General features: G+C 38.6%; 1 protein-coding gene across 2 annotated transcripts in view; it reads right to left on the reverse strand.

Moving 5' to 3' along the window:
- Positions 1–26,152, reverse strand: part of Macrod2 (mono-ADP ribosylhydrolase 2) — a 1,728,876-nt gene that overhangs the window by 48,004 nt on the left and 1,654,720 nt on the right. For both annotated transcript variants that reach the window (XM_048348774.1, XM_048348773.1), the window contains exons 15-16: positions 21,008–21,082; positions 20,674–20,766 (exon numbers count right to left, since the gene is read on the reverse strand). In XM_048348774.1, the coding sequence (XP_048204731.1) occupies positions 20,674–20,766; positions 21,008–21,082 (168 nt within the window). The remainder of the gene's footprint in view (positions 1–20,673; positions 20,767–21,007; positions 21,083–26,152) is intronic.

The following is a 26,152-nucleotide window of genomic DNA, read 5'->3' on the forward strand; positions in this document are numbered from 1 at the left end:
GACATGGGCTTTCCTTTGATGAGACAGCGAGACAGTTGCTTCTGTTATACTTGGCAATGCAGGTGAATAGCCTGCATTTAGCTTTCAAATCAATGCCCCAGGTGTTGACTCAAATGGCAAACAGCTTATGTATGTTGCTCTAAAAGCTCTATCTAGCTTGCTTTTTGCTCTCCCCTCTTTCTTTTTAAAAATAACATATCCCCTCAAAGTCAGCTGAGAAAATGTTAGACTTTGGAAGCCACACTGATTTAAAATCAGAGAGAGGACTGGGCAAATCTGAATTTATTTTTACTTGGGATAGGGTAACTCCTGCAAGCTGTGGGAGAGTTAGGTCTCATATCCTATTCTTGATCTCCTCCCTCCCCCTGCCCCCCTCTCAACCTTTGCAAAGGGAATACATTTTCTTCTTGTTGTTCTCATTACTCCTCTTTCCTTTTGTGTTTGAAAATGAGTAAAACTACTAAAATTCTGGGGGATTTTTTCCCCTTCTTATTTCCTCACCTTGATTTCCTGTTCATTGAAAGCTAAGAAGAAAAACTCATATATTCAAAAAGAGTATTGACTGCCACAACTCACAAGCATATATTCACAAGTTCTTGCAGCACAATGGGGTTATGACTGAAACACACACCGCACTCTCCTCATCTAGGCTCTGCAGTTCTCTTCCATATCACCTTCCATTATGGGAGGGGCATGCTCCTCCCTTGACCACAAGGGCACCCACTCATTTCAGGCATACTGTGGACATGAGTTCTTAACAGGTCCTTCCCATCCTTATTTCAGGATGCCCACTTGTACAGCTGTCATCTTAGGAGTCCACAATGTTGGCAAAGAATCGGCTTACCGAGTTAGAAATCTGAAAGAGAGAGCCCAGCCATCCACTCTTAAACAAGGCTTCAAGTGATCCCATCCACACTCAAGCTGGGAAACCTATGTTCCTCACCGTGGGGAATCACCTGGAGGAGCTAGGGTCACCCACAAACACAATGTTAGGCAGCATGTTGTTGAGAAGGTCTAGCCTAACCTAGGAGCCTCCTAACAGCTTTGCTCATTTTGTGCTTTTTTCCATAAACTTGTCTCTAGAGCCCATGTTAATTTCCACATATGATGCAGGAGATGCATGCACACGCATATGCCCCTAGATTTTAATAAAATCTTAATATTCTGAGAAATCACACCATAGCATTGATTGCTGAATCTACTTAAGCTCATCCATTTGCATTTCTAGCAAGTTCCCAGGAAGTGCTGATGCTGCTGATCCAAGGAACTTAGTTTGAGAACTTTCATTTAGATAGATTTCTTTCCACTACTGGATTCTTAGCTTTTCCTTAAGGGTATGGATTGACGTTGCTTTTTGTTGTTGTAGTTGTTTTTATTCCAGCCCCAAGCTCAGTACCTTAAACATATGAATGCTGAAGTTTTGTGTGTTGAAATGTACTGGAAGCTCAACTGAGATGACTGAGATTACTGTATTACATACCCCTCTGTTACTCAACTTTGCTTTGTTCAAATATCTTACCACCAAGATTAGATGATGAGAAAAACAATTCTAAGAAGAAAAGTTCTGAATTTGGGTGCAGAGTACTAGAGTAGAAATTCTATTTAAAATGTGGAAAATAAGACGCACAGCTTCCGCATCAGATAGATACTTCTTGGAAGAGCAAATTCCCAAGGTACCCAAGATCTATTATATTACAGTTTCTGGACTGTTCAGGAATCTGTGTCTTCACACACTTGTGCACACTTAAGTTTGAGGGTCACTGTACTACAGTAATATATATGGTTACATTAGCTTTAAATTCTTAGAAAGCTGTAGTGTCAACTTCTCTTTTTCTGGTGTTACAAAGATAGAGTTAATTTATTAAGTTTTCTGGTCTTAGGCATATCCAAAAGCTTTTTTTTTTTTTTTTTTTTTTTTTTTTAATTTTTATTTTTTTTTTATTATCAATTGAACATAAATTTTTTTTTTTTTTACAAGGTGCTGTGCAAAGAGGGTGCAGTTACATAGTAGGGCATTGTGTACATTTCTTGTGATATCTTACAACCTGTTTTCCCATCCCTTGTCTAGGTCAGGTAGACCCATATGCAGTATACAATGTATCAAGCACATATACAGTGTTCACAGACTTGGTCTCTACTGTCTCTCCATCTCCCTTTGTTAACAGTCATATATCAGGGAGATCATGCCCCTTTGTTTTCTGTGTTCTAGGCTTGTCTCACTCAACATTATTTGTTCGAGTTCTGACCATTTCCCTGCAAATAACAATATTTCACCATTCCTAATCGCTATGTAGTATTCCATTGTGTATAAGTACCATATTTTTTGGATCCATTCATCTGTGGAGGGGCATCTGGGTTGTTTCCAAATTTTGGCTATTGTGAATTGTGCTGCGATAAACATGGAAGTACAAATGTCCTTTTGATATCTTGGGTTTTGCTGTTTAGGATAGATGCCTAGGAGTGGTATGGCTGGGTCATAGGGTAGGTCTATATTGAGCTTTTTGAGAAACCTCCATACTGTTCTCCAAAGTGGCTGTACTAATTTGCACTCCCACCAACAATGGAGAAGGGTTCCTCTTTCCCCACAGCCCCTCCAGCATTTGTTGTTTCCTGAGTTCAGAGTATAGGCCATTCTAACTGGGGTGAGGTGGTATCTCAGGGTTGTTTTTATTTGCATTTCCTTTACTAGCAGGGATGTTGAGCATTTCCTCATGTGTTTCTTTGCCATTTTTATATCTTCTCTTGTGAAGTCTCTCTTTAGCTCTTTTGCCCATTTCCTAATAGGTTTATTGGGCTTGGAGGGGCTTAGTTTTTTGAGTTCTCTGTAGATGACAGATATCAGGCCTTTGTCTGTTGCTGTGCTGGTAAATATCCTTTCCCATATCGTTGGCTGTCTTTCTATTTTGGTGGCTATGACCTTAGCTGTGCAGAAACTTTTTAATTTGTAGTAGTCCCATTTGTTGAGTCTTTCCCCTATTTGTTGTGCGCCTGGGACTCTATTCAGGAAGTTCCTTCCTGTGCCTATAAGTTCTAGTGTCTTTCCTACTCTGTCCTTCAGTAGTTTCAAGGATTCAGGTCTGATGTTGAGGTCCTTGATCCATTTTGAGTTGATCTTGGTGCATGGTGATAGGCTTGGGTCTACTTTGAGTTTTCTGCATATGGCTGCCCAGTTCTCCCAGCACCAGTAGTTGAAGAGGCTATGTTTATTCCATTGTATGTCTTTAGCTCCTTTGTCGAATATCAGTTGGCTGTAAGAGTGCGGTTTTATTTCTGGGTCTTCAATTCTAATCCACTGGTCTTCCGATCTGTTTTTATACCAATACCATGCTGTTTTTGTTATGATGGCCTTGTAGTAGAGCTTGAAGTCTGGTATGGTGATACCTCCTGCACTATGTTTTTTGCCTAGAATTGCTTTGGCTATTCTAGGTTTTTTGCTGTTCCATATGAACTTATGGATTGGTTTCTCTATTTCAGTGAAGAATGTGGCTGGGATTTTGATAGGTATTGCATTGAATTTGTATAACAATTTGGGCAGTATGGCCATTTTCACTATATTGATTCTGCCTACCCATGAGCATGGGAGGTCTTTCCATCTCCTTGTGTCTTCTTTGATTTCCCTTATTAGATTTTTGTAGTTTTCATTGAATAGGTCCGTCACGTCCTTGGTTAAGTTGATCCCTAGGTACTTTATTCTTTTTTTGGCTACTGTAAATGGAATCGTTTCCATAATTTCCTTTTCTGTTTGTCTATTGCTGGTGTACAGAAAAGCTGCTGACTTTTGTGGATTGATTTTGTATCCTGCTACTTTGCCAAATTGGTTTATTAGATGTAGGAGTTTGGGTACTGAGTTTTTTGGGTCCTTGAGATATAAGATCATGTCGTCTGCGAATAGGGATAACTTGATTTCTTCCTTGCCGATGTGGATCCCTTTGATGTCCTCCTCTTGCCTTATTGCTATGGCTAGGGATTCCAGTACTATGTTGAACAGAAGTGGGGAGAGTGGGCATCCTTGTCTTGTTCCTGTGTTTAGGGGGAATGATTTAAGTTTCTCTCCATTTAATATGATATTAGCAGTTGGTCTGTTGTATATGGCTTTTATTGTTTTGAGGAATGTTCCATCTATTCCTGTTCTCTCCAAAGCTTTTAATAGGTATGGATGTTGTATTTTGTCAAAGGCTTTTTGGGCATCGACTGAGATAACAATGTGATTCTTGATTTTAGTTCTGTTTATGTGGTGAATTACATTGATTGATTTACGGATGTTGAACCATCCTTGTGACTGAGGGATGAAGCCTACTTGGTCATGATGTATGATATTCTTGATCACTTTCTGGATCCTGTTAGCTAATATTTTATTGAGGAGCTTTGCATCTGTGTTCATTAGTGATATTGGTCTGTAGTTCTCTTTTTTTGTTGGATCTTTGCCTGGTTTGGGGATGAGTATGATATTAGCTTCGTAGAATGAGTTCGGGATTTTTCCCTCCGTTTCTATTTCGCGGAAGAGTTTGAGGAGTATTGGAATTAGCTCCTCACTAAAGGTTTTGTAGAATTCATTGGTGAATCCATCTGGGCCTGGGCTTTTCTTAGTAGGGAGGTTCTTGATTACCTCCTGTATCTCACCGTAAGTTATTGGTTTATTTAGTTGATTTATTTCTTCTTGGTTCAGTTTGGGTAGTTTGTACTTCTCTAAGAATTGATCCATTTCTGTAAAATTATTGTTTTTTGTTGAGTAGAGGTTTTGGAAATAGCTCCTTATGATTGTTTGAATATCGTGTGTATTTGTTGTAATTTTTCCTGTGGAGTCCCTGATTTTACGTATATGAGTCTCTTCTCTTCTTTTTTTTGTGAGTCTTGCAAGGGGTCTGTCAATTTTGTTTATTTTCTCAAAGAACCAGCTTTTAGTCTTATTTATTTGTTGAATGGTCTTTCTATTTTCAATCAGATTTATCTCTTCTTTAATCTTTGTAATCTCTCCCCTCCTATTCGTTTTAGATTCTGTCATTTCTTGTTTCTCCAGTTGTTTTAGTTTCATCGTGAGGGTATTCACCTGCTCTGCTTCCATTCTTTTAATGTGGGTACTGAGTGCAATGATCTTGCCCCTCAGTACTGCCTTAGCTGTGTCCCATAGGTTTCTTTGTGATGTGTTTTCTTTGTCATTGTGGCTTATGAATTCCTTGATTTCATCTTTAATTTGATCTGTGGCCCAAGTGTTGGATAGCAGCGTGGGGTTTAGCCTCCAAGAGTGTGTATAGGCTCTGTGGTATCCTTTGTTGTTGAGGGTTACCTTTAATCCACTGTGATCAGATATAATACATGGGATGATGTCAATTCTTTTGTATTTGCTGAGGTTCTTTGTGTGGGCTATGACGTGGTCTATTTTGGAATATGATCCATGGGCTGCTGAAAAGAAGGTGTATTGGGTCTCTGTAGGGTGGAAGGTTCTATATAGGTCTGTTAGATCCATTTGGGCAATGGTGTTATTTAGGTCCTCAGCTCCCTTACTAATCCTCTGGGTGTTGGATCTGTCTCTTGGAGAGAGAGGAGTATTAAAGTCACCCACTATGATTGTGTTTGCATCTATCTTGCTCTGTAATTCTGTGAGAATTTGCTTGACATATGTCGGGCCTCTTTTGTTCGGTGAGTATACATTTATCACCGTGATGTCTTGATTCTGGATTTTTCCTTGTATCAATATGTAGTGTCCTTCTTTGTCTTTTTGAGTGGACTTTAAAGAGAAATCCAGCTTGTCTGAGATCAGGATGGCTACACCTGCCGTTTTGGTGGGTGCATTTGCTTGGTAGATCTTGCTCCATCCTTTCATTCGAAGCCTGTTTTTGTCCCTTGCTGTAAGGTGGGTCTCTTGTAGACAACAGATGTCAACTTTTTGCTTGCGGATCCATTCTGCCAGTCTGCTCCTCTTGATCGGGGAGTTTAAGCCATTTATATTTAAAGAGATCAAGGATAAGGGTGTTTTTTCTCCTTCCATTTTCTTGTTGGGCTGTTTTTTCCTGTTGTTTTTTTTTTTTCTTCTTGTCTTTAGTGAGCTTGTGTTTCTGCTGGACTTTGGCTATTGAAGTTTCTTTCTGAATCTGTCTGTGTGTCTTTTACGATCTCTGTTGGGTGGGCTTCCCCTCTTAATATTCGCTGTAGGGCTGGTTTTTTATTCACATACTCCTTTAGCTCCTCTTTGGTGTGGAAAGATCTGGTTCTCCCTTCGAATGTGAACTCCAGTTTCGCTGGATATTTGATCCGAGGTTGTAAATTGTTATTCTGAAGTACTTGGATGGTGTTCTTCCACTCACTTCGAGCTTGGTAAGTTTGTGTGGATAAGTCGGATGTTATTCGAATCCTCTTCCCATTGAAAAAAGTTTCCTTCTTCGCTTTGGCTGAATTCAGAATTTGCTCTTTAATCTTGAGGTCTGTAGTCTTGAATATTATGTGCCTTGGGGTGGTTTTCCTGGGGTCTGGCCTGCCAGGTGTCCTATAGGCTTCGGTTACCTGGATGGGGTCCCCTGTGAGATTGGGGAAGTTTTCTGCAATAACTTTATTGAGAACATGATTAAGCCCTCTGCTCTGATATTCGGCTCCTTCTTCTATTCCAATTATACGCAGATTATATCTCTTGTCTTTGTCCATTAGTTCCTGGAGTAATCTTCCCTGAAGCTTCACCTTTTCTTGGAGTGTGGTCATTTTCTGGTTGTTGTCAGCTGCTTCATCGTCCAGGCGAGAGATTCTGGATTCCATATGGTCCACTCTTTGTGTTATGGTTTCAATTGCGGAGTTTATGGATGTCAGAGAGCTATTCATGGTTGTCATATCAGCTCTGATCGTGGAAATTTCTTCCTTTAAAGAGTTGTATTTTAAATCTATTTTTTCATGCATTTCAATTCTCAGGGTGTGGAGATTTTCTTTAAAGGCGGCTTGCATTATATCCATTTTTGCTTCCATTTCTTTAAACGAGGCTTGCATTGTATCCAGTTTTGCTTCCATTTCTTTCTTGGCTTCCTGGGTGTCCTTCCAGATTTCCGCTCTAAACTCCTGGAATTGTTTTCTGATTTCATTTCTGACGGTTTCGATCATTCCTGTTAACATGTCCTCATTTGCTTTTTTATTCTCCATCTCCTCTCCAGTCGTGCTGCTTTTTGGAGCTGGCGAGTTGGCTTGTCCTTTGATGAACTGAGTTATGTTTCTTTGTGATTTGCGCATCTGGAAGTCTGTGTAGTTCTTCCCTCCCTTCTGTGTAGGCGTGTCTGCGTCAGCAGGTGCTGTCGCTGTGGCCCCGCCCACCAGTGCAGGGCACGCCTATCAGAGCGGGCGCTTTCGCCGGGTCCCCGCCCTCCTGTGCACTGTGAGTCCCCTACAACAGGCACTTAAGTGGGGTCTGCCTCCCAGAGCGAGCCCTGGGTTGTTGGGTTGTGCTTGCGCCCTCCCGCGAGTCCGTTGGGGGGGGGAAGCAGTATGTGTGGGGCCCAGTGGGATCGACTGTCCGGGTGTGGCTTGGCACCCTCAGACCTCGCCTCCGCTTCGAGGAGGGGGAACGAGATCAGGCTCAGGTGACCCTGCTGGGCTGGTATTGCCCACCAGCGCCTGTGATTTTAGTTGTAAGAGTCCGCAAGGTCTAGGCGCCTCGGGTGGGGCTTGCCCTGCCGGCCGTCCCTGGCCCCTGTTGGGAAGGGGACGGGGCCGGTTCTGCCAGTTCAGGAACCTTTGGGGGCTTGGGGCTGTTCCGCCCTTCCCCTGCTAGACTGGCTTCCCAGTGCCTGCTGGGAGCTTCCCGCCTGATTTGGGGAATCTTTGTTCCCACGGGAGTGGGGAGGGGGAGGGAGGGAGATATATCGTCTTTGTCGGGCTTGGGTCTCCCGTTGGGGGAAGGGATTATGGGGGACTCACTTTTGCTGCTTTGTGTGCGTGTCCCGCACCGCCGTTGGCCCTTCAGGGGTTGGCGAAGTGTCTTGGTGGCTCCCCCGTTCCCTCTTTCTGCCGCGCTGGGTTCCCTTGTCCGAATCCGGTGTGGACCCGAACTTCTCGTCGCTGCTGGGTGTGTCTTGGTCCGCACCCTGCCTTGTGTCCGTGGGGTCTCCCGCTATATGGATTCTGCGCTCCTGGCAACCTGTCTGCCGATCGCCGGGTTTCCCTTTCCCAGCCTGACCCTGTTTGGGCCAGGGCCGGCTGGTGGGGGGAGGGTGCCCCGATTAATCTCCGGCTCCGTGTAGGTTTTCGGTTCTTCTTTTTTGCTCCTTTCTGTTTTCCTGCGTTTCTCCACTGCTTCTGGATGCTGGTTTTGCTGGGTTCTTGGTGGAGTGTTGGGTGTTGGAGTTCCCAGCTCGCTATTCAGTTGGTGCGAGTCGGGGTGCCTCCCTATTGTCTCGGCGCCATCTTTCTCCTCTCCATCCAAAAGCTTTTGATACATCATTATTATGTTTTGACCAAAAACTAGACACTGACTCTTTCCATCTTTTTCTTCCTACCTTTCTTCTGTTTTTCCATCCTTTTTTTTCCCTCTAGTGTTTATAACCTTGCCTCATTTCTTACCGGCCATACAATGGACAAAGGCCTCAAATCTAAAATATATGCAGAACTAAAAAAATAACATTCCTCCAAAACAAAACTGCAAAGAACCAATAGCCCCCTCAACAAGTGGGCTAAAGACTTAAAAAAAGACTTCTCTGATGAGGAAATGAGAATGGCCAAGAGATATATGAAAAAGTGCTCTACATCACTGGCCATAAAAGAAATGCAAATCAAAACAACATTGAGATTCCATCTCACCCTGGTAAGAATGTCCTATATCAAGAAAACGAACAATAACAAATGTTGGAGGGGATGTGGCCAAAAGGGAACCCTACTTCATTGTTGGTGGGAATGTGAGCTGGTTCAGCCACTCTGGCAAGCGGTATGGAGATTCCTCAGAAGGCTAAACATAGAGCTCCCCTATGACCCAGCAGCCCCATTTTTGGGCATCTACCCAAAAGACCACAAACAAGAACACACTAAAGCCACAAGCACAACAATGTTCATCACAGCACACTTTGTCATAGCTAGAATATGGAACCAACCCAGATGCCCCTCAGTTGATGAACGGATCAGGAAAATGTGGTACATATACACAGTGGAATTTTATGCCTCTATCAGAAAGAATGACATTGTCCCATTCGTAAGGAAATGGAAGGACTTTTAGATGCACAGATATTTTTCTTGCACTTACTGTGGCTTTAAATTTAGTTGAGCTAAGTGTTAGTTGTATAACCAATAGAGATTGTCATTAAAAAGGGATAGGAGGGATAAATTTATGGCACTTTCCAAATGAAATATGGAAATAAAGATGGCTGGGTTCCCCACATGGTGGAAGGTGGGGTAGAGCCGGGGGTGGGGGAACAAGTCTATATATACAAGTATTTATTTTTTATTTATGGAAAACCATGTTGAATATTAGTTTCTGCAATTGTAAATACCATAGATTTAGTGGCTTAACAAAACAGAAATTTATCTGACAGTTTTGGAGTCTAAACATCTGAAAAGGCTCTTATGGGGGTAAAATCAAGTGGGAATGAGCTGCTTTTTGTCTTAAAGCCCTGAAGAAGAATGTATTTCCTTACCTGTTCCAGTTTCTAGAAGCCATCTGTATGTATTCCCTTGTCTTGCCATTTTTCCACATAGTGAAAGCCAACCACACAGCCCTTCAAATATCAACCTCTTTCTTTCCTTTGCCTTTCTAACGCACCTCTGTCTCCCCTCTGTGACTCCCTGCTTCTCCTTCCCTTATGTACCTGTGAGTAAATCACTGGCTGCACCTGAATCTGAATGCTCTTTTAGAGCTGGAACTTAATCAGGTGTGACAATACTTGGTGTTAACAGTTCCAGAGATGAGGACTTGAATGCTTTTGCAGGGCCAGTATTCTGTTTACTTCATGTAATAAGAAGTTAACCTCATGTAATAAGAAGTAACTCTCAATATTCTCTTCAACCCCATCTTTTATTTGATGAGTGAACTGGAATTATTATTTGTTTGTTTGCTTGTTTTTTTGTGCAAGTCCAGGGCTTAAACTTAGGGCCTCAGCACTGTCCCTGAGCTTTATTATTCAAGGCTAGAACTCTATCTCTTTAGCCATAACATCACTTCAAACTTTGTTTGGTGAGTTATTGGAGATAAAGAGTATAAGAAACTTTACTACCCAGGCTGGCTTTGAATCTCTATCCTCAGATCTTAGCTTCCCAGGTAGCTAGTATGATAGGTGTGAGTCACTGGCACCTAGCTAGGGCTGATTATTATTATTTTTTTTTTTTGCCAGTCCTGGGGCTTGGATTCAGGGCTTGAGCACTGTTCCTGGCTTCTTTTTGCTCAAGGCTAGCACTCTGCCACTTGAGCTACAGCGTCACTTTGGCTTTTTCTATATACGTGATGCTGAGGAATCGAACCCAGGGCTTCATGTATGTGAGGCAAGCACTCTACAACTAGCCCATATTCCCAGCCCCTAAAATTTTTATTCCTTACATTTGTTAGATGTTTTAGGAAAATCTTCCCATGTTGTCACAGTTAACTTTAAGGATTTTTGATAATCTCTTAGAGAGGTAAGAGTTTATATATATACATAATATAGGTATACATATACCTATATATATACTTATATACATATATACTTATATACATATATACACATATATACATATATGTATATATACATATATACTTATATATACATATTCAATACTAATATAGATGCATGTAATAAAATTACATAGTCATACCATCTAGTATTTATTCGAAGTACTAGATAGTACATGCTTAATTTTCTAACTGCCTAAGGGTGTCTATAATATTTTGGAAAAATGAAAAAAGCAAGAGTGATATAAAACAATGTAAAATATTGAATATTGAAAGTAACTACAACAGTGATATAACAGTCATTTCTATAACATGGAGTCATTTCACTTAGCATCATCTTTTGTGTTCATAAGGGTATAGCTATTGGGCTCTTGTGATTCTCTGCTCTGACTAGCCTATACCTGTGCTCACTGTTGTAATTACTTTTAACATGCGATGTGAAACCGAGCTTCTATTATTGATGATCCTCTTGTATCCCCTTCCTGTGGTTGTACCTGTACTATCTCTGTATCTTATCTGAGTACATTGGAAACCATGTATACAGGTATTAGAACTAGGAAACTGAAAGGGAATACCAAAGTAAAAAAGACAAACGATTACAAAAGCAATACTTGCAAAACTGTTTAGTGTAAATCTACTGAACAACTCATGGGGGGAAAGGGAAAGGGGAGGGGGAAGGGGGAATGAGGGAGCAGGTAACAAACAGTACAAGAAATGTATTCAGGGCTGGGGATATGGCCTGGAGTCAGATTATATATAGTTGTAATCAGTGAACAAATCTGTTATTTCATTTAAATCAATCTTAACTGAAAGGATTACTCAATGAGTCCTTTGATACAATCATAATGAATACAGATACAGTCTAGCTAGACAACCAACAACTGGTGATCAATGGACTAAGAAGATCCAAGAAGAAGTGAAGGACCAAAAGTTAAGAAGTATAAGGAAGGGCTGGGGATATAGCCTAGTGGCAAGAGTGCCTGCCTCGGATACACGAGGCCCTAGGTTCGATTCCCCAGCACCACATATACAGAAAATGGCCAGAAGTGGCGCTGTGGCTCAAGTGGCAGAGTGCTAGCCTTGAGCAAGAAGAAGCCAGGGACAGTGCTCAGGCCCTGAGACCAAGCCCCAGGACTGGCCAAAAAAAAAAAAAAATGTATTCAATGCCTAACGTATGAAACTGTAACCACTCTGTATATCAGTTTGACAATAAAAATTTTTTAAAAACCTAGAACTTAAAGGTCCTTATTTTATATATTAATCATATACCTCCTTATTTGAGTATTATTACTTTATGAACTATAAAAGACAAGTTTTGATAAACATTTAAGGAAAAAGCTAAATATGAAAAATAGAGAAAAAAAATCTTTAAATCATGTCTGATACCAGACATAGTGGTACTGACCTATAGTCCCAACACTCAAAAGACTAAGACAGGAGAATCATGAGTTCAAACCTAGCCTGGTCTACATAGTTAAACTCTATCTAAGAAATACATATATATTATCTAGCCTTTTCCTTTTTTAAAAAAATTGTATTTAAAAATTTAGTTTCAAGTCATGTATCTGTGGCTCACACCAGTAAGCCCAGCTACTCAGGAAGCTGACTTGAGGATTGTGGTTTGAAGCCAGCCCAGGCAGGAAAGTCTGTGAGATTCTTATCTCCATTATCTCACTTAAGAAAAAACAAAAGAAAACACAACAACAAAAAACTGGAAGTGGAGCTGTGGCTCAAATAGTGGAGCATAAAGGTCAAACAAAGAAATGCTCAGGAACAGTGCCTAGGCTGAGTTCAAGCCACAGGATCAGCCACATACACAAAAAAATTATTTTCAATTGAAACAATAAGGGAAATGAAGTATGACAACATCTCTGAAAAATAAATCAAAGTGCTTATAATGATAAAAATGTAGATTCTAACAATAGGATGATACTTAGTGTTTAGCAACAAGACAGATTCATCTCAGCGTCTCCCTTGGAGATTCAAACAATGAAATAAAGCAATCATGTACAATCAACTTGGATCTCTAGCTACTAAAATGCTTACCTTCCTTTTTCTTTCTTTCTGTTTTTTTTTTTTTAGTCATTGAAGCAGATGTGATAAAATAAATGTAGGGAAACATTCAGGAAGCAAGTTCCCTAATTGTTTCCATCCTGATTATAAAAACAAATTGAAAGGTAAATCCTCACAGTGAAATAAATGAAAAATATAATTAACGTCCAAACTGCTTTCTATACCACCTGCTCTTTATATACTGTGCTGTACTGAAGGCACCTGATGTATGAAGAACAATGAAAAGAAATTGAGCTTCCTTCTGAAACACAGAGAGAGGCGACACTTACACTTAAAATACCAATCAGAAAGGGTCTACAGTCAGGAGGGTTTGGGGTTTCCTGCACCTGATAAGTCAGGGGTAACTCTTGTTTAGATTCACATGCAGTAAATATGTCATACATCATACATGGCATAATAGTTCTCTGGGTATTTATTTACTTAATAAATTTTATTTACCAGAATGTTGAAGTTTTGTGTATCAGAATTTAAGGTGAATGTTTCAAACCATATACCTCTATACAAGATAAATTGGGAGCCAACACTATTTGTTTGGGCTTTACAACCAAATGCAGAAACGAACATATTTCACAATCATATTACTACCACCACTAACTGCCATGTGGAATGGACTCGACTCATCCTTATGAGTTCTATTACTTAAATTGTCCTTCCCTACAAATGGCTGTGATTATAGTCTTTAGTTCATGGTCATAATGTGAATCTTACTTGTACTATGCTAATAGAAAGCAAAGGTCAGTTTACTAAGAAGTAGGCACAATCTCTCTTAGGTACAGTGGCAAAAAAAAGTGCACAATGGAACCTTAAGGTTTTAGTCTAAGAGAAAAGGAGCCAAGAACAATTAGATTGGCCAGAGAACAAAGATAAGTCAAAGTAAGAGAGCAGTAGTACTTCGAGTGCAGAGATGTAGGTTATCTGATTCCGCTGATGGCCTGAAATAACTGGTTGCTTTAGGAACACTGTCTTCGAGGCTGACATAGAGGAAGGAGCCCTTTTCTTTCAGTCTACCAGTACGGGGAGCAATGTGGATGGAGTTAAGTCTGTTCTTATAGGGCAGACCATATCCATATTTCTGGGGGGAACATTCCACCTGTATGCACATGTGTCTGTACATGTTGAAAAATACATTGTAACTTAGGAGCTCTGGAATCAAAATGAGAAAGGTCTGATTCCAGGTAATTTTGAATATATTCATATTTTATTTTTCTGTAAAGACTTGGATGGTATACGTTTTAGGGTTGGTAAGTTTATTTTTGGATCCTAAAATCTGAATTTTGTATAATTACCTATGAATTCTAGACCCAAAGCTTAGCCTAATGCAATAAATAAAGTATTTTATGATCTTTCTGACTAACCTACAGTTTAACATAAAAACACCAGCGATAAATGGTGAATGAAACCATCTGGCTGCATGTGAACAGCCAGCAAGTCTCAGGTCCATACTCATGAACCAGGACAACCAGGATATCCCTGGGTGCTCTTACTTAGCCTTGGGTTTTTACCTCTGCTCTGATAAATTCACCACACCAGTTTTCATTGGCTGCTTGGGTTGCCAAAGAGACAACAGTGGTTGCCCTGAGACAAAGTAGACTAAGTGAAAAATGGTCATGAGAGACAAAGAAGATCTTTACAAATCATAAGGCGATCTGTTCATCAAACAAATAAAACAATTTTAAGTGTCAATGCACCAAACATCAGAGCATCTGAACATGTATAGCAAATATAAGCAGAACTAGAAGGCAAAATAGAGAGCAATGCTATTATTGTATAGGGAATATTAACAGCTCATTGTCAACAATGCCTAGAATCATCCAGGAAGAATATAAATAGGGAAATCATAAGTTTGTACAACACTTTGGAATAAATGGATATAACAGAATTTTCCTTCCAACAGCCATGGGGTATGTATTACTCTCAAGTACACATAGTATGTTTTCTAGGATCAACCTTATATAAGGCCACAAAACAAGACTGAAACAAAGTTCTAAAAGGTTGAAATGTATCATGTATCATTCCTGATCATAATGATATGAAAGAAGATAAAAGCTAACTGGAGAAATTTTGGCATATTTACAAATACCTGGAAATGAAACATGTTCCTGAGCAACCAAATATGCCACAGAAGAAATCAAAGAAGAAATTAAAAATTATTGAGACAGACAATATAAACACTTGCGAGATACAGCAATATCAGTACTAAGAAGGATGATTATGAGGGATCTGAAGATTAAAGTTCAAAGCCAATCGGGCAGTAAAGCTCCCATTAACCAGCAAAAGTCTATAAGTGGATATTGTAGCTCAAATGATAGAGCATCAGCCTTGAGCGAAAAAAAAAAAAAAAGCAAAGCAAGATTGCAAGGCTCTGAGTTCAAGCCCCAATATGGACACATACCCACAGAAAAACAATGTGATTAGGAACAAATGCCAGTAACAGAAACAAATAACAACAACCAAAAACCTCTTGGAAATGAAACTTCCTTAGCAAACTAAAACAAATGTGTTACTGATATGAAAAGTACTGGGATACTAAAGTTGACTTCATCTGAAAAGATGAACTACAAAGACTTCCTGAAAGCAGCAAGTTTTGGTGATTTAATCTATCAAGATGCAAGATGGGAAGGGAACTCAAGTCCAGTCTGAACAGAGTTTATCATTCAATTTTACATGATGTTTTGGATGAGTCTAAAAAGATACCCAAACACTATGAGTCTCTTTATACCAAAGAACACAGGCTGGATATGAAAGCCCAAGTGTTATTGATCTTACATGTGGCAACGTTGCCAGTACAGAAGCTGTTTTGCAAGAAGAGGCAAAAGGGCTTTGTCAGCAAGGTATGAATCCCATCAATAATGGAAAACACCAAGGGCTGGGCTGTGTTGTTGTGCTTTGTGGGAAAGATAAATCCTTCATGGAGCTGATTGGTAGGCTCAGGAGAGAAAGTGGCTCACTCTCAACAAATTCACTGAGAAATGAGACTAACAGCCAGAGGTTTCACACAGGTAGAAATCCAGCTTTATTCTGAGCAGATTTTGTGTGTGTGAACCTAACTTAAGCTCCATTAAAAGAGCTTTAGGAAATAATTAGCTAGCCAATTACTGGTACACTAATATAGAATATGGTTAGTCTCTCTTTTTGTGTGGTATAGAGAGTTTCTGCATTTTTATCCTTACCATACAATAAATAATAAATCAGAAAAACCCTAATATTTCAGTTTTCAATGTATTGGTGACCATTGGGACCTCATATCATTCTTGTTTCATTAAAAATGTGTGTACTTCAAAGTCTGTCTTGTAAAGCAAGTTTACCCAACTTGAAATTCTTTTTTTCCCCTGAATACTTATTTATTGTCAAAGTGATGTACAGAGGGGTTACAGTTTCATAAGTAATGCTGTGGGTATATTTCTTGTACAATTTGTTACCTCCTCTCTCATTTCCCCTTTCCCCCCTCAATTCTTATAACTGTGTTTTTGAGTTTATGCCCCTCATTACTTTCCTAGAAAAGGAGTTATTACAAGGTAAAGAATTGTCAGCAATGCCTCAGCCAGAGATAAGAGATATGACTATCTACACACTTTTTCTCATAGTCACACTGGTTACTTGTCAAAGCGTGAGCCAAAGACATGATTATTTATTCTTGTCCCTGAATTACTCTTAACATTTTACCTGTATGCATATGTTCATATTTTCCAAGGGAACTTTAGACCATACTTTAAGTCTGTATCAAGATTTTTCTTCAATCTTAGGGAAACAAATTAAAGTATCACTGTTCCATATTGTATTGAGTGATTGACATAAACAAATAATCAGAGTCAAGCATATTTATTCTGTGTAGTATTTAAATTTTTAAAAAATCTACCATATGCTAATAAAACACAAATTGGAGTTGGGTGATACCATCATGACACATGTTAATGCTGTTGTGATTTTATGTTACATATTCCTAAGTTCAATTAGGAATCAAGATCTTATAGAAAATATTTAAAGGTTGCCTCTATATATAGATCTGGTACTAACAGGAGATCCCTTTTAGAGGCAATCTCCTATAATTTTCTCCTATTTGATTATTAACATAACTGATGTTATTCCTCTGGATTTCACATGTGCTGCAGATCCTGCTGGGAAAGCACCAAACTGGACTCATTTAGGAAAAGGCAATGCGGCTGTAGGAGAAAAGCTGCCATATGTGAGCCCTTGCTTTATGCCTGTTGAAATTTTTGTATTTTTGGTCTCTCAGGGACATGTCCATTGTGCTATTGTGTAATTTTATCAGCATGAACTTCTGCTGAATATTTTTCTTCCTTTTCAAAACTCCATATTTGGGTAGTGCCAACTTCCAATCTAAATGTTGCAACATCTGTGCTCATACACCTGGGAGCCATGAGGATCTATCCTGAAGATTATCAACATTTTCTAATTTTATAAAAATGCTGCTAAAATGAGAGAAAGAAGTTACGCAATTTTCTTGGTCTGGAATTCTTTTGTAAAGGGACCACTTTCTGCCTTTTTTAGCAACATCAACTTGGAGCTATAGAAAGCATTTCTAGAAACATAATAGAACATTTGCTACCTTTGTTTAAAGATACACTGAGGATTATATTGAGGACCTTATGCACGCTAAGCAAATACTCTGTAAGTGAGCTAAATACCTAATCTTTCTTTAAAATCACAGGTTTATTTAGTAAAGTAGGAAAAAACAAGGAAAAATAGAAAGGGAGTAAGGAATGCACCTTGTGACAAGGGAGTGGGCTTAGATAGATTCCAGTCCTTGTGTTTTTGAGATAGAGTCTCTTCATGTAGTCTGGGTTGACCTGGAAATCAAAATCTTCTTTCCTTAGGCCCTAGTGTACTGGATTGCCAGTGCAGAACACCAGGCCCAGATTGTTTGTAGATAATTCTTTATAATACTTTCCATGAAGAAAACATTTTGTAAATATATATAATGTGGAGCTACGGTCTCCAAATACTCTCAGACAAGACTTTTTAATAACTATGTAAGTCAAAGGAAAGCCAAATAAATTCTATGACTTTGATTTTTATTTACTACCTTTCTTCTATGGCTATGCTAATAGCTTGATGACATCCTTCTTTTAGAAAAAGAAACTGTAATTTTACTGTCATTTCTCAAACAGAGGGTTGAGATCTTGACAAGAAAAGGGAGTTTATAAATAAAATGATGCACACCCCACATTTTTCAATTTTTCTATCTCTCTAGAATAAAATACATGGTAATATACAGTATATACTCATTTTGAAATGCCTCTGAGTGCTGCCAGCCAAATATTAAGGGCCATTTGTTGAAGGATAATATAGAAGATATGCAATTTTTTTGGTAATCAAAAATAGTTACAGAGGACAATGAACATGTTTAGAGAACTCACAGATTCTCTGGGCTTTGCCATCCCTTTATCAAATCGAGTAAATTATGATAAAGACTAAATCTTTACAGGATGTTTTCTATCTGCCAGAGGTTGTCATGAGATATTGTCATTAGATATTTGCTGAAGTTTTATCACAACAGTGTATGACAACTACTTTTGTTATCACTGTCTTATACATGAAGAGCCTGAATCAGGTAAGTCAAATCCTTTGCCCAGGGCTGCCCCTCTGTCACTATTGGAGAAGAGATATCACAGGATACCATTTCACCATCTCCTTTATTTTCTCTGGGCACTGCTGAGTATTAGATATGATTGGAATGTTCCCAAAGTCTTACTGTGTTGAAATCCAATCAACACTGGTAGGTATTAAATGGGTCGAAACTGAAGTCTGATGATGTTTTAAGAAGTGGGGGCTTTGGGAAGTAATTAAGATGACATTAGGTCATCAGGATGGTGACATCAGGTCATTATGATTGAATCCCAGTGGCTTTATAAGGAAAGGGAGAGACCTGATGGACCACAGGAGCATAAGTGGGCAGGTACAAAGTTCCTTGGTTCCTGCCATGTGGAGCATATGCCACTGTGGATCCCTATCCAACTGAAGATCATCAACAGATATATGTGTCAAACTTTATACCTTCACACACAGGAACTCAAATGAGCTTCTTTTTGTTCATAGAAAGAAATACAATTTTACCTAGTCTGTGGTATTATTAGCAACATAAAATGGAATGAACCAAGTAGTTTGCTTTTATGTAACAGAATAACTTTTAATTTTTACTTTGGTGCAAAAAATAAGATAATAGGATACATTTGAATTTTTAAAAGTTTAGACATAGGAAATCTTTAAAGGGGAACCAAGTAAAACTTTATAATAAAAGACAGGAAGGAAAAACACCATAATTCAAGCTCACTGACAGTGCATTCTTGCAGTGGAAAGTCAGATTTAAATAAAGAAACACTGCTTCAAAGTTACTATAGATGAGCATCAGAATCTGACCTTTTCTTTTTCCCATCTGCCCTTACAGATGTACAAAGAAAGGGGGGGAGGTGGTAAATGTGTGTTTTACTTTTCACTAATTAGGATGAGCTTCCATGCTAGGCTAGACGGTACTAAGTGAGAGCCTATCCTCCACAAGTCAAGTTAAAAAGAACATGGCTGGTCACTGGTGCCTTAGATCTGCCATCCTATCTGATCAAGAAGCTGAGATCTGAGAATTACAGTTCAAAGTCAGCCCAGGAAGAAAAGTCCACAAGACTCTTATCTTCAGGTAACCAGCAAAAAGTCAGAAGTGGAACTGTGGCTCAAATGGTAGAATGCCAGTTTTGAGCAAAAAATAAAATGAGAGGCCTTGTTTAAAGCTCCAGTACTGGCATTAAATAAATGAATACCAGTTGTTTTATGACTTAATTCATTTGTTTTTCTTCAGGTATAATATACAAAGCAAATAATTTCTGCAGTAGAAAAATTAAGTATATAGGAGTCCTTGCAGGGATCTGTAAATTCTCTACTGTCATTGTTAAACACAAAATACTCAAAGCATATCATTCATTTGACTTTCCAGGAACATGGTTTCCTGAGGCTGAACAAGGACTTGCAATAGAGGGAAAAGTTAGTAGAATCATGGACATGGTAGTAGGTGCAAATATAGTGGAAATTTAAAAAATTGTCAAAATCACTAAGTTCAACAATTATACAATGCCAATGTCCTTGTCAAGAAGGATCCGTAATTAAGAAGCTATTATCACAACTGACTTGATTTTACAATGGAGATCATGTCTGTGTTTTGGTTTGGAACCAAAATTGATAATGGTGTCTATAAATAAGGTCTATGGAGTTCTCACCCTGAAATTACTCTGCAAATACCTGTTTATTGAACAGACATCAGATTTATGATTCAGTATAGCAAACTATTTCATGAGCATTTTAAAGAGGTTGTTTTATATTTGAAAATTGGACAGTTCAAGTTCTTCAACAATGATAAATTTCTTGGATAATAGTGTTGTAAGAAAGATTTTCATAAAATGACTCTTTACTCCAATTGATACTTTAATATTCACCAAGCGTTCATTCCTTCTATGTCTTCAGAAGTCATTGTGATGTCACATATTTTAATGGTACTCAATATTATCTTATCCTAATATTAGCAGACAAAGATAGGAGGCATATATTCTACACATACTTGACACAAATTGAGTCTTCAATCAATACCAAACAAAGGGATACAGGAAGAAATCAATACACAGTGGTTAATTTATTTGTTTTAAAGCTTTTTCAGATATTCTAGAACTTCTATCCTTCCAATGTGTAATTTTCATTTCTTATGGACTGTCTAAATGCTATGGTTTGGTCCCAAAATGATAGTTTAAATAATTTTACATTGACTGAAGATGAATTATAAAACCATTTTCATTGTATCTGGAAGGAAAGAAAATGTTACTAGTTCCATCTTTGGCTACTCCCTGAATTTTTTTTCTAGTTTTAAAAGCAGGTTTACAGTTAAAGATATGTTCATTTTCCAACTGTGTAGGCTGTGAGGGAGGATAATTATGGGACTTGGGTTCTAGGAAGAAATTTAAAGAACTGTTGTATTCCTAACAGGTTAAGGGCAATTCTACCTGTCCCACCTTCATTTTCTTCTTCTTCATCTGTCAGTGGGATCACCTCTGGTTGCTCCACCACCATGGCCTCTTCCTGGTTTGAGGCAATCTCTAAATAGAACAAGGTAGAAAGATAATCAAGGCAGGGTATAAGATAGAGTCATTGGGAAAACAGTGACTGCAGCACAGAGCGGCAGTTCCTTTTTATCCCTCCAAGTATCAAAAGCAGAACCTCTCTTTACCATCCTTCAGCTACCATCCCCCAACATGCAAGCCATTCTCACACACACTTTATCTAGCATAGCCACAGCATACAGCCATCCATCCATCACATCATATGTGGTTCCAGTACCTTCTGTTTCCATAGATGAGCTCTGGGACTCAGTCTCAAGTTTCACTTCATTCTTTGTTGATTTATTCTCTTGTCCTGTTAAAAATCAGTGATTAAAAAATAAAAGAAATGTGTGTGATCATGTGTGTGATCATGGCTCTATCCCTGGTTTGACACAGAAAAACCTTTAGAGACATACAGAACTCAGAGACATGCTCAGAGACATACAGAACAGATTTGAGGTGAAGTTGAAAGTCATTATTTTTCAAATCATCACATTTATATCAGGCATTTTATGGGAAATAGCCAAGTGATTTGTGTAAAATAAAACCCTCTTTTTTTGTTATAACTAGTATTTAATTTATGATGTTCTAGACATAGATAGGCATGAACTGAAGGCTTTGGAATTTTAAAATAATTTCTGTACCATATACGCTAATTATATTTAACTACCCTTTAAGAGAGAGTTCTTTTAAACAGAGAATTACAAAAAGGAATTAAAACACAACTTGTACTTTATTTCATCAATGGGACATAAAAATCTTGAGTACTGTAGGAATAGGAGAGTCTAATTACTCATACATCCTCTCTGGCCACTGACTAGACCAAGAAGAAGAAGAAGAATTCTGCCAACTCCTGAATATTTTAAGGGTGATTATTGAGCAATGCCTTTTTCTTCTACAACCTCTGCCTTCTCTTACTACCCTCCCCATAAGATTTTGAAAATTGATTAAAGAGCAGCAACTGAAATCTATCCATTTTGCTTCACACTAGTGAAAGTTTCTGTGCTAAGACCGTTACTGTTGAATTAAAATACAAAGAGTTAGAATTGGAGATAGGTACAAAAGAGATATATGGAGGAGCATGTGCTCTTGACCCAGGGCCATCCCTGTGGTGGATAGGGTGTTGTTTTACTTGTCTCACTAGAAGACCTAGAAAAGGCTGCATTTTCCTGCCATTGACCATGTGACCCTCAGTGGCCCCTCTGGAACAATGATAAGTTCCTACCTTATCTGACCCAGGCCTGTTTAAAAAATGGCATTGGTGGATGTTACTTGTAATCTTAGCTACTGAGGAGGCTAAACTCTGAGAATCCCAGTTCCAAGTCAACAAAGGCAGAAATGTCTATCTGACTGTTACCTCCAATTAAGCATCAAAAAGCAGGAAGTAGAGCTGTGGCTCAAGGGGTAGCGAAAAGTCCAAGTCATAATGTGAGACCCTAAATTCAAGCCCCAGTCTGGGCACACACACACATACACACAAAGGCCCTGAGACATGATATAAGCGTAACTTAGGAGAGAATTTGAAGATCTATGTCAGCTTCCCCTTGGTCCCTTCTTTCTAGAATGAGTATATGGAGCAAAGCCAAGTAGAGCCAGTTATCAGGACTAAAAACCTTTGTGGTTGAAAGGCACTGAGACTTTAGGGCTTATTTGTTACCATAGCAGTTGCTGACTTACATAACCCTGAGTCCTATATCTGTTCTTTTTCATACAGTTATTCTTAAATCACTTCTTATGACAACCATTTTTTCTAAGCTCCACTTTGATCAAAGGACCAGATAAAATAATTAAAACTAAATATATGATCTATGTGATGAGTGAAGCCAGAAACTATAAGCTGTCCTTGATGACTTTCTTTCATTATATCCTAAAGTTTTGTACAATCTCAAGTACTGATGAGTCTGAAAAATGTTTCTATTTTCCTTCCTCATTCCCCAATCCCATTAAACTTCCCCCTACTTCCAATTCCTCACTCAGGGGGCATCATTTGTCTCCTAGATGTTTCTCCTCTTATAATCTCTTGCTAGCAGAAAGGCAAACTATACTTTGATCAAGACTTTGTCCCCACTGCTACTCAAATAACTTCCAGGGGACAAGCAACATTGGAATTACCTAGAAGCTGTAAAAATGCAGACTATAAGGCCTCTTTCTAGACCTGTAGAATCAGCACCAAGATGTTTAGGACCTCTCCATTTGATTTGTATGCATGCTGAAATTTGGGGAGCACAGGCCTATCAGACATTAAATGGACCAGTGAATCAGTTACCTCATCACAATGCCAGACTTGGCTACACACTGCACACCCACTATCTCTACTCACCAAATTAGCTACAAATTAGTGTTCTGATCTTAATTCTACTTTGACCATTCAGTGCGATATTGTGCCAGCACAAACGCCCCTTTTCTGTTTTGGTTCATCTGGACTTTTTCTGTTTGAATGGAGCATTAAGGTTTGAACTCAGTGCCTTGAATTTACGAAGCAAGTTCTCTAGCACTTGGGGCACATCCCCAATTGTTGTTTTAGTTTGTTTTTCAGATAGGGTTTTGTGCTTTTAGATAAAAGGACTAAAACTAGTCTACTTCTGCCTCCTAGTCTTCAAATTCATTCTTCTGCCTCCTAAGTAGCTGAGATTATAAGCATGAAATATTATGTTCAGCTTGTAGATATCTTTATTTTGCATTTTAGGTTTCAAATTCATATAAGAAAACATACAGACGTAAGTATACCACTCAATGATTTTTATGTGTAGACACACATCTGTATTCATACACATGTTTTTGATCACAATGCAAATCAAGAACTGCCTTTTTCCTCTTGATGTTCCCCAACAGGAAATAGTGTTTCTGCCTTTAAGACTCATAGAAGGAAAACATTATTATGTATCTTAGTTTTAAAATACATTCTACTGTCTTCAGATACTATACAGTATGAAATTGAATTGTTTTCAGCTTGGGCCTACTATAAATAGAATTGTTAAAATATTTTTATTTGCATACTTTGTAGACATATATATATATGCATATTATTTGAATGTGAACACCACAATGAAGTTGCTAAACAATATAATTTAACTTTACTGGATGGTGAGAATAATATTCTAATGGCCACATCTGTCAAATGTGTGGGAAGACTTCCTCCCTTTGCTTTTTAGATTATGTCATGCTGCTACTGGTCATATAATTATTTAGCATGAAGTAGCAGGAGAATGGCTGACCCCCACTCTGTATTCCCAGGTGCATACAGATGTCAGGCAAGCCATCAAAGATATATATAGACTGCTTGACATAGGCAGGGCCATCTACCTAAGCCTGTCTGTAAACATTCCATTGTGGGCCCACCTCTCTCGACCTGATGGCTTTTTCATTAACCTCTGACTCCTTGCTTGGGCCTCATAAAAACTCAACTCCTGTCCTACCTCTTGGCATAGTCTCCACACCCATAGAAAGGCTGTGCCCCTCACTGCTGCATCTCAATAAACAGTCTTCGCCTGTGGAAGATCAAGTCCAGCCTGTTTCTTTCCTTTCTCCTCCATTTTCCTAACATTAAGTGATGAAGAATCTTTCCCACAGCCAGTTTCTATCCTAACCACCTTAGTGTCAAACTGAGAGATAAATTCGGTACCATCAGCCATCCATTGGTTCTACAGTGTTATAGGTACCACAAACTATGGGGCTATGTCATGGGGCTGGGTGCCACAGGGCTGTGTGTCAGGGGCTGGGAGTGGATTTTTCACAAGACAAGTGAGAGCAACATGGAAAAAGTTCATTTCTAGAAAGACATGAAATGGGATTCCAACATTTAGAAGAAAAGAAAATCACTTCTAGCAGATGTTTAGATGAAAGGAAACTAAGAGAAAGAAATGATAGACTGAACAACGAAGTCAATGCTTGTGCATTCAATAAAGTAATTGAAACAACGTGAAATTTATTAAGGACAAATGCAAAATTCTAAAATCTAATTTATAAAATTAATTCCAAGTAATGAGAGGAGAGGACATTGAACCTCTTTTTTTGACAAAGAATAATGCCACAGGTTTTAAATTCCAGATCTTTTCTAGATTATGCCAGATGGACACCAGAATGGCTGGGTAGAAAGAAAGACTCAGCTATGAATCACACTGAAAGTAAAGGGCATGTTTGCAGTTTTTGTCCTGGCAACATTTTACCTGGGCAGTTATTTCCAGCTATCCAAACAAAGACAGGATTTAAAATAAGAGGAGGTGATTATGCTAAGAGAAAAGTACTTTTGTAAAGGATACGTTCAGCAAAACCAACATCTTAGAAAGAATCCTTGTGTTTGCAATGAAATGTAAGGAAATGAAAAGACGGTTTGATGATCAGGAAATTGAGACAATAAGAAAAAAAACCCAACCCTGTATAAATGTAAAAACATTCTATCGGTAGATAAAGTAGACCCTAAGAGATCAAATGCTTAAGGAAAATGCACTAAGAAAGCAGAAGTTATGAGCAGAAGAAAACATGAAATGATGATAGATACACAAGGAAAATGTATTTTGATATTTAAGATTTTGTTCAGGGGAGAACATGAGTTCATATTATTATTATTATTATTATTATTGTGCCAGTCCTGGGCCTTGGACTCAGGGCCTGAGCACTGTCCCTGGCTTCTTTTTGCTCAAGGCTAGCACTCTGCCACTTGAGTCACAGCACCACTTCTGGCTATTTTCTGTATATGTGGTGCTGGGGAATTGAACCCAGGGCTTCAAGTATACGAGGCAAGCACTCTTGCCACTAGGCCATATCCCCAGCCCAAGTTCGTATTTTTAATTCCACACACATGCCCTTTATGAAATGATATTAATAGGAACCCAAACTAGAAGTCTATATGTCAAATGCTAACAATGGTAGGTTTAAATTGTAAGTGGGATTTTAAATGGCAGTTGGAGTTTTTCTAACATATTTTAAAATATTTTATAAATTGCATGTGCTATGCTAATTATGATAGAACATTTAAAATACAGTAAATTTCTCTCAGTGATATCACAGAAGAAAAATTTCGAAGTGAAAAGTGTTTGCATGCATGTGTGCATAGAATAATCTCATCACTTTTCCTCAGTTCCTGTTCTACTTGAACTCTTGAAAACATTTGAGAAATGGAACTGGTAATAACCTTTATTCTTGAATGTCTCTGTTGTTTCTCTTTGGGCCAAAATAATGAATATACCCTGTGGTCTTTATGTACTAACATAGTCACAATTTTTCTAAACATACTTGGATTTTTGCTCATTTAATATGCTTTTCCAATGGTTAAAACATTCATTTGGGCTTTGTGGATTTGTTGTTATTGTTCTTTCTTACAGAGTAAAATTCTCCTCACCTTTTAAAGCAAAGAGCTAAGTGTGTTCTCTGTGGGTACAGCACT

Source organism: Perognathus longimembris, chromosome 6 (genome assembly GCF_023159225.1).
Source record: "Perognathus longimembris pacificus isolate PPM17 chromosome 6, ASM2315922v1, whole genome shotgun sequence".
In the NCBI taxonomy this organism is placed as follows: Eukaryota; Metazoa; Chordata; class Mammalia; order Rodentia; family Heteromyidae; genus Perognathus; species Perognathus longimembris.